Source organism: Anneissia japonica, unplaced genomic scaffold, assembly GCF_011630105.1.
Source record: "Anneissia japonica isolate Jap-2015-1 unplaced genomic scaffold, ASM1163010v1 scaffold284924_len52403_cov107, whole genome shotgun sequence".
NCBI lineage: Eukaryota > Metazoa > Echinodermata > Crinoidea > Comatulida > Comatulidae > Anneissia > Anneissia japonica.
In genome coordinates, this window is record NW_022758073.1 from 22407 (window position 1) to 32116 (window position 9710).

A 9710-nucleotide genomic window follows, 5' to 3' on the forward strand; every position below is an offset into this window, starting at 1 on the left:
GTAAAAACGCTGAATAGTACTCCAGCGTCGCGACATGCCGACGTTGGTACGAGTAGGTTAGTCTACAAACGTCACCTAAAGTAATTGATTTTACCCGGCAGAACGAAAGAAGGAAACTTCGCTTTTCAGTTGTCTCAGGCGATTGATTTTTGACAAACAATGACCTTTCAGAGGTCAAATTGCTGTCAAGAATATGAATTGGCTGCTTCACAGCAAATAGACTGAACAGCTGAGTGAGTTAACCAATTGGAATTGATATTCAAATTGTGACGTCAAGGCATCATCAGTTTTTTTCCATATATATTGATTTAGATCACTATCTGTTGCGCAGATTTAATTCATCTTTTGTTAAAGAAGCATTGTAGCTTCAGAAGACAGGACTGAAATTTGGATTTTTAAAACCAATCTGAACAGGTACAGTGGCGGATCCAGGGGCATCCATGATTTTAAGCTTATGTTGTAACTTTATGATAATTAGAAAAATAATAATTGGAAAAATAAAGGAGTTGAGAAGTGGAAACATTTGCATATTATAAAGCAATAATTAAATGTTTAAATATAAAAGAAACAATAGTCAATTCATCATACCATTTCATGTACTGTATGCTATTGTACTGAAAGAACATATGTACAAAAAGTCAAAATAATACACACAAAAAAATCCTTTGTACATGATTGTATGATTTTTCTGAGAACTGAACTGGGCACTTTTCACTTTACCTGTAATAACATCTGTTCTCAGGTCGTGAGTGTACTGCCCTCTTGTACTGGGTGGTATGGTATGTGTTATGAGATCTTCGGGAGGGGTCACTACTGTCTTCTATTTAAAATTTTGTAATGATCTGGTCGGTTGTTTTTTTTTTAATTTCTCTTCGAATTTGTGCTTTTTATTCATTGTATTTGTTTAATGTAAAGTTTTTTAAATGACATTTTATAAAACATTAATAATTATACATATCTCATCTCTTATTATATAAGGTTTTTCATTCGTTTAAGTGTGTAATTGAGTATACAGCCACAAAAATTAATAATGTTATTTTCGCTCTTCGCACCCTGTAAACTCTTTGGTGTAAAAGTTAGGAAAGAAGTTAAATGATATGATCGTAAATCTTGTTGGTCCGCTTTCGTTTATTTTTTACCTTGGTTTGTTTTGGTTGTATGCTTGCTTAACTCTGTGACAAAATACATGAGCAACCATTTCAAAGAAATTATTGACCCCTGTATTCTCATGTAATAGAACAACTAGTGTATGACCTAATACCCCACACAATAATATAGGATATTTAAAACTAATAAATCAGTCTTGTGTTTCATTTTAGGCCCATATTCAAGGCCCAAACCTAGGCCAAGCACGGCTGCCAAAAATGATGCATGCTGTGTGTCGTCTAGGCCTAGGAAATGCATTATCAGGTGTGTTTGATAAAACACGTCCACAAAAGCTTAATACGAATCATTCTGTCGCTGCAAAAGACTTTTCAAGTGTGGGAGAAGCATAAATTTATTTCCCTCAACTCCACAGGAGAAATAATCATACCCTACGTGCAGCAGACGTGTTACAAGCTGCCAGGTTTTATCCAAGGATGACCCAAAAGTAGTCCGGCGAACCGACTTTGGCGGGCAAAATCTGTCCGTCGGACATCTTTTGGCCCGGGCCAATTTTGGTGTTACAGGCCTGCTATTTAAAAGAAACTTCCTCAATTCAGCCACTGGCTGCCAAGGAATTTTATTTTGCCACTACATGTTTTATACTGTTTTTAATAAAAGATACCAAGATATATATATACATATATTGTACTCAAATTCTGGTTTCTGTTTGACTCATTTGCCTTCCACCATACAACCTCAAACATCTAACATCTGTTTCACAATTGAATTGGAAATAACACGAAAATCGGACCTGGATATCTAGGTACTTATGTAGAATCAATGCTTCCTTGTATATGAACAATCTGCATGGTAATGTTTACAATATTCTAGAGTTATTAACGTGAATATATGAAATGATTGGTTGACACTGCTCATTGACCCATGTTTTATGTCAAGGTTCTTCATTAAACAACGATGTTAAAAAAACATCTCCCACGATGGAGCTATAGGCCTACTCTATTATTCTTATTCTTTTTATTTCCAAAACATCATAAACAGTACAAAGAAAAACCAGTCAACTGAGTGAGCTGGATAGAAACACTAAAGCGAACCTAATCGCTTTCACTAAAAGGCTGTGTTTCCGAATCATCCAGTTTTACATTAAATATTTATAAATTTATTTTATATTTATAAATAGTGTACATCAAAATCTACCACCTAAAAAAATTATATCAAAATAAAAATGAGTTTAGTGAGAGTGGTATATAATACTTTTTGTATTTCAATTTGGGTACATGGGTGCGTACCTTAGGTCCGAAGGCCCGTTGGTCCGAATTAGTGACCTTTTTTTCCAGGAATGCAGGTTATACGGCAGTAAAACAATTCCTTACAATTTATGGAGTAAATTAAGAAAGATCACTTTTCAAAAAAATATCCCCAAATATTTTCCCTAACAACATATAAGGCCAAGTAAAAAAAAAAATACTAGTTTCTCGCCACCTCCCGCATCCATTTTCGCTGCCACACCATTTAAAAAAAATATATATATATTTCCTTTATTTTGCGAAATGTACGAAAATCTGGCTAACTCATGTACTCGTTCGTAGTGAGAATTTCAGTTGGACTATTACCAGTGGTATTATGAATTAAATCTCAATATACTATGATATGAATGTCTAGTAACTTCTTTTATTTGCTTTAGTAAATAGTATAAATTAGTAGGGGAGAGGGTGTGGCTGCAGTCGCTTCTGCCACCCTTAATATAGTCAGCCAATCAAGGTGTAGCAGTACTACCATCTGTAAATTTTTATATAGGATCTGTGTGTAAATAATACCTTGCATTTTTAACTAATATCCCAACTTCATGGGTTATACGCCAAGCTTAGAAAGGTCATTTACCTTAAGGTCATTTGCCTTAATTCAAGTGACCACACATCATTTGGGAATGTTGATGAGTTTCCCAGGTACTAGACAGGCAATTACTAATCCTTATTGGTCAGATGGTATGAAAGGTGATGCTATATCACATACATTTGTACTTTTACAGACACTCCTCAGATTGTCCTCCCTGAGTACACATTACTTTCGCTTTCTATCAATTTGTATATATCATCAACTTGTTTCTCAAGTGTTTTTGTAAATACGCTTTTCACTTGGAATAAATTGTACAGTTCTACATATAAATTAGTGTGGTGTATTTTTATCATCTCATCGTACACTTACACTAAAAAGGATTTGTCTGCTCAACACTCCACTACAACACATTTAATATTTTGATACTCACAGTTAACGTAGATTCATATGTAGGTTTATGTAGTATATATCCAAGTGCAATGTATCTTGAAATATGTGTCTGGTTTTCTAAAAACATTTTATAACAGTTAGCAGGCAATTGCATAATGCATCCAGCACTCTATGGGGTCCTATTTTTGGTGTATTGAAAAACAGGAAATTTATTGTGAAACTTGGAAGGCTGGGATTGGAGGGGATGGTTGAGTGGGCTGTTCTTGATGATTTATGGTGCTTGAGTCAATAGGAATTTCCCTACAGCATGATCAACCAATAAATGTACCCAACAAATATTATACATTGATTGGTTCATTGGCTCATTATAGTAGTCTTAATAGTAGGCTTTATTTTAAAATGTGAGGACTGGATATATATATTATGACATTTATAGCAATTAATAAGGGAAAGAGGAGTCAGAAAATTCACATCATTGTTAGTATAGATTGTTAGTAAAGTTAGTAAGTGAGGGGTGCGGTTGCAGTCTCTTTTGCCACTTTTAATATATCAGCTAATCAAGGATTAGTCTGTTCTAGATACTGGATACATAGTAATGCTCCTGGATACAATGCATCTGGATGCATTGTTATGCCTCTGGTTGCATGCCCCATAGATGCATAGTAAACGTCCCGAGATGTATTATAGTAATTATAGTAATGTTGATGGAATTAAAACCAGGGACCTAATCATAATTATATGGTTCAATGCACACACATTGGCTTCAGCCACCAGCTAGCTGAGCTAACCTGTTTCCATATAACTGTACATGATAACTATCTCACATTAATAATTCACACACCCTGTTTTATGACAGCAATATTCCAAGCATAATGTTTTAATACTTACTGTCCCAATGCAATGTATGTACTGTATGTATTCCAATCTGCTTTTCTGCATACATTTTGCTGAAGTTAGATCCAACAGTGAAATGTTAGCAGGCCCTCACAATACAATTATATTCAAAATCTGCAGTATTATGGAGTGCACAATTTTGTATTTCACTTCTGAATATTTGAAAACAGAAAAAGACATCAATACTGCCACACTGCGTGGGTGGTTATTATTATGCTTCCCTGGATAGTGTGCTCAAATGTTATTGTTAGAAAAATCAATAATTGTTGAAATGAATGACAGATTAGTTGAATGCCTTATATTGGTTAGCAAGATTTACTCGTTTATGCATTATTTTCTCTGGGATACATTCAGGGGTTGGAAGCTTTACAATAAATAGTGGCGTATGTAGGAATCTTGAAGTGGGGGGAACACAAAGGGAGAGTTAGGGGAGCTAGATGATTAAGTAAGTGGGACAGCAGGTCACAAAATAAGGTGATATTTTTTTCAATGGGAGGATGCCTGGGAGCACAAGCATGTTTTGAGGAGCTGATCTTCCAACCCCTAGATATGCCACTGGTGATAAATTCTGGTGGAGTTGGGTCCAGGGGTGAAGCCATGTTGAGATCCCGGGGTATGAATTCTGTGGTACCTAGAGAAACTATTGACCATTCTAATCCCTTAGTGTATAGGTAAAGGTAAAGGTAGGAGAATAACCCATAACTTGCAGCTCCATTGTGCTGAATTGTGTATAGGTGTGGTCTGCGACGCTTCATGATAGCTACATGTTCACATCATTCCACAAAAGCTGAAATGAACCATAGCATTAACCCCCTACTCTTCTGAAAGCTGAATGGGTTCTTTAAAGTGCACACGACGAACCATATGTATACACTGGACCTCCATTTTAAGTCCTTATCTGAGAAGACTTGGTTCTACCAACCGAATCATGGGCAAGGAGCGGCTGGAACCAGCGCCAATGTTATGACTGTAGCTAGCGGCACCCTTGCCTTACCGCTCGGCCACTCGACTTGCCCCTGTGTATTAATTATTCCCCAAAAATGTGAAAAAGAATATATTTTTTTGATGAATAATGGCCAATGTTAGACTTGGCTGTTTAATACAGGTTTATGGTGGTATACTGGAACTAAAATTTATTATAGCATTATGCTTACTGATGGTTGCTGAGAGCAGACCTATTCGGATAATTTTCAGTTCAATTTTAATAGTTTTAATAATGTATTACAATGTAGTTTTTACATTCAATCGGTATCCCTTTTTTAATAACTCTTTTAAACGTAGAGATTTTTTGTCTTCCAAACTGTTCTGTATATCATTTTGATAGTTTTAACAATGTACAAGCAACAAATTTTGTAAAAGGATGCAATAAAGTGAGTCTGAGTCTAATAGATGTACTACTTTTACACAATCTTTCAGTTCATTTTAATTTTATCGTCTTGGTGTAATTTTTGCTTATTCTACCTCTAAACGCTCAAGAGATTTCATTACCAAATGTGGTTTTCTTCACAAAGCGGATGTTTGTATTATGAGTTTTCTGCCTACGTATCCAATGCAACCTGAGGCATTAAGGCAAGCCTGATCATGACACACTGCGGTAGTGGCCCATTCCTATCATTCGACTCTATTTCTACCCCTCCTGTTATACTCTTCACTTAGGAGGTCAGCTTTACCCACAAGAACCAGCTTATTGAAAATTGGGGGGTCTTGAAAATAAGGTGAGATGATTTTTTGCTTCGGACATTTTCAATGGTGGGGCAAGTGCTTTTCTGGGGTTGGGCCATGTGAACCCCTAGTTACGCCACTGTGTATAGCTCAAATACAACAAGAGCTACAGTATGATATAGTTATATAAGGATCTTCAGAGTTCAGTGCACACACAGTGGGTACTAAAAATGTTTGTGGATGCATGTAATTTTGAAAATGTTAAAAAGAAGGGGAAAATCACAAAGTAGCTCAGAAACTAATTACTGTGGCCCAACTATAAATTCAAATTTAAAATGGTAATACTAATATAGAGTATTATATACAGTATTATTATTCTTTCAGAACTAAAAAGATGATGTTTATAAATCAAAATTGTTCCATTTCCACGGAACAGCAAATGCTAACAGAACTAGAAGATACCAACCGACTGGTATTGTTGGTAGAAGAAAATGGTAATGTTCAGCGCATAAAAAATAATGAACATTGGGGTTCATTAAAAAATATTCGAACAGCCAATGTTTGGATATTGAACAATGGTAAGTTTTATATATTGATTTAAATTGTTATTGATTCTTTTAGATTAGACAAAATATTACTAATGTAGCTACAAAATATTACATTCATTGTACTATAACAAAGATAAAATTATCAGGCATATAGTAATAATGTACTTTACATTAGGTACTTGTACTCTAGGTCTTTAATAAACTATTGTAACAATTAAGTATTCTTAAAAATGGGCTGGGCTTGCTACTTAAAAAAGAGATTAGGCTTTTTCCCTTATATAATGTAATCAGGGGCAGATTTTGAGGGACTGGACCCCCTAGGGTAGTGTACTTTCATTCTCCACATCCTCCATTTCAGCCCCCTACCCCTTTTTGGACATCTGGATGTGCCCCTGGTAACTATTTCCCACATTTCATCAGTATTGTATGTGTGCAGATCAAAAGCCAAAATTCATTAATTTCAAATTAGCAGAGCAGCTCTGCAATTTTATAGGATAATGCATAACCAGGTAGCATTATAGTACTTTAATATTTATTATTTTCAATCAGTTTATTGTTATTTAATTTGTCATTTATAGAAATATAACTATTTGGATTGTACCGTATTTATTTGGCATTGTGTAATTACTAAATTTTTGTGATTTTATTCTCTTGATACTGTAGTTTCATTGAAAATGTATATATTTTTTTCTTTATGACAAAACTAATGACATTTTGTATAATGTATCTATTGTTGCTCAATGGTTGATGCCAAAAAGCTATTTTATATTCCTTAGGCTACCAAGAAAAGGATAAGCCACAAAATGTAAGATGCCATACTTCATAGCCATATCGTTGTCATCACCACAAAGAGGCACAACGTGTTTATCGTGCCTGTTAGTTAAAAACATTATTGTTTTTATGAACAAGCATAAAAATATCCACAAAATATTTTTTGCTAGTATGTTATATGACTTTCTCGAAACAAAGTGGAGCTGTATATAGCTGAGCGGTCAAGATTCTTACCTTCCAATCCAAGATTCAATGTATGTCACAGTAGGGTTTCTTGTTCATAATTGAAAAAGCTTCACTTCTTAGGCCATAACTGGGGCGATGCAGGGGTGGGGGAGTGCCAACAGTTCGATTGCACCCTCTAAATTGTATAAAGAAAAATAATAAGTGCCTCTCTGTGGTGACGACAATATGTTTGATAGGTAAATGTACTATCTATGATTGTTGATAATATTTATTTCTATTTTATTGTGCAGGTAAAAGCTCATTTACAGAGTTTTTCATTTAACTAATACAAATTATTAAAAAAATACCAACAATATAAAAACAATTTTTTAAACTACACACTTTAGCTGGGCACTAACCGCATCAACGAATCCAATTCTGCTCCCTTTAAACACTAGACCATGCGACTCTGATGATTGTCAGTGGTCGTCTGAATGAATCATCAGTCAAAACCATCCGTTGCACATGCGTCGTGGCATTGCATTCTTCATAGAATCATGTTGGCCAACAATAGTCGGGCACAGCGAGTGCCCAGCTTTAAATACGATTCAACACCAATTTTTTAAGTAGAATTTTAAATAAAACTTTTTAATGAAATTGGAATTAGCCAACCATGCCTCTATCTATTCTATTCTCTATCTATCTAAAAAATCTAATCGCACATGGTCCATTTTACCATTAAAACATAGGCTTTCATTGTGATGAAATCAAAATATAAGATTCAGGTTATTCAATGTCTTTCAAACCTTGTGTATTATAACTTTTAAATGTTTACTTAAAATTATTACTCTGACATTTTCAATCTTCTATTCAATTTCAAGTTAATTCAAATTTATTTTAAAGTGTAGATTAGATTTTTAGGACAGATTGTTGTCAATAATCTCTTCATGAAATTTTACTTTACTTTGTGATGGGGATGACACCAATTAAATTGACGATGATGACAATCATAAGTTACTGATTTATTTAAGGTGATGGTGGTGGTGGTACTTACTATGACAAGAATAATGACGACAATGATGCATTCATAATTTTGATTGTTAAGCATGATTTTTCGCATCAGGAAATTTAATAGAAATGATGTTTTGCTCGTCCTGTACTTGAAATGCAAGTTTCCAAACCAGGCATGTCCAAATATCTATCTTGCCGTGCTCTTCAAGCAGAAATTGTCATGTACAGTACATTATAACCCTGATTAAACACGCATAAAAAATGTGGCAAAGACAAGCCAAACCAGTCACTCGACGCAAATCGTGTTTCAGAGAAAATGGCCAAAACATGCTGGAATGTCAATTTTTTTTAAAATCTATTTTATTGCACTAAACTAACCTTTATGTATCTATACATCATTTTATGCTGTTATTTTCCCCATTTTCAAGGTTAAAACAACACTTTTTAAGGATTTCATGAAAGTTTCTACATGAAAAATGTCCGAATTCATAAACTTTGAAGGCAGATTTCTCATAATTGTTCTTTAAACAGCTGTTTATTTAAACGCTTGTAACTTTATAAGGAAGTGTGGGATTTGAATGATTTTTTTACCATTTTATAGCTCTCATATTACATATTAAACCTGTAATAATAACTCAAAATTGGTTTTTGCGATGAATGACTTGTTTGGCCTGTCTTTGCCACAAATGCTTTTAAGAGCTAGGCTTAATAATTTCTTGTGTATTTTAATTATTTTTTATATATATTTAGGAGGAAGACCTAAGTGAAGAGTACAAGTCTAGATGTATTTCATTAATCCTTGAATATCTCAAGTAAGCAGGCAAAGAATTTAGTATTTTTTAATGATTCATATTTATTTTTTTGCACATTCAATTTCCTCTATGCTTTGGTTAAGTATTAAATATACTTACCAATCTGCGTTCTACAAGAGGTACGGACCATTGAGGAGTAAGTGAAAATGATTGTTAATGTAATTCGTCTGTCAGTCCACTGTACTGTCATTCCTCTCGTCTAGTCGCTCATGAATAATAATAATAATAATTTTGGCTTATATAGCGCATTATGCTAAAGCCTCAATGCGCTTAACAGTAAAAATAAAATTCGGGGGAAAAAAATTAAGAAAAATACAAGTTAAAAAGGTGAGTTTTTAAAGCTGCCTTAAAATCATCAATGGAAGTTGCCTGTCGGATTGTAATAGGCAAAGCATTCCAAAGAAAGACAGAAGCCCAAGAGAAAGAACGACTACCATAATGCTTCGTGAATGAGTGTGTGGAATGAGCAAGTAGAGACTCTGAACTAGATCTCAGAGACCTCTTAGGAATGTAAGGA

The 9710-nt window shown here is 34.4% G+C and overlaps 1 protein-coding gene across 1 annotated transcript in view; it reads left to right on the top strand.

The window, feature by feature from the left end:
- Positions 1-9710, top strand: part of LOC117124986 — a 28220-nt gene that overhangs the window by 9309 nt on the left and 9201 nt on the right. The window contains exons 2-4 of the mRNA XM_033271335.1: positions 6271-6464; positions 7211-7239; positions 9132-9193. Coding sequence (XP_033127226.1) covers positions 6281-6464; positions 7211-7239; positions 9132-9193 — 275 coding nt within the window. The 5' untranslated portion in view covers positions 6271-6280. The remainder of the gene's footprint in view (positions 1-6270; positions 6465-7210; positions 7240-9131; positions 9194-9710) is intronic.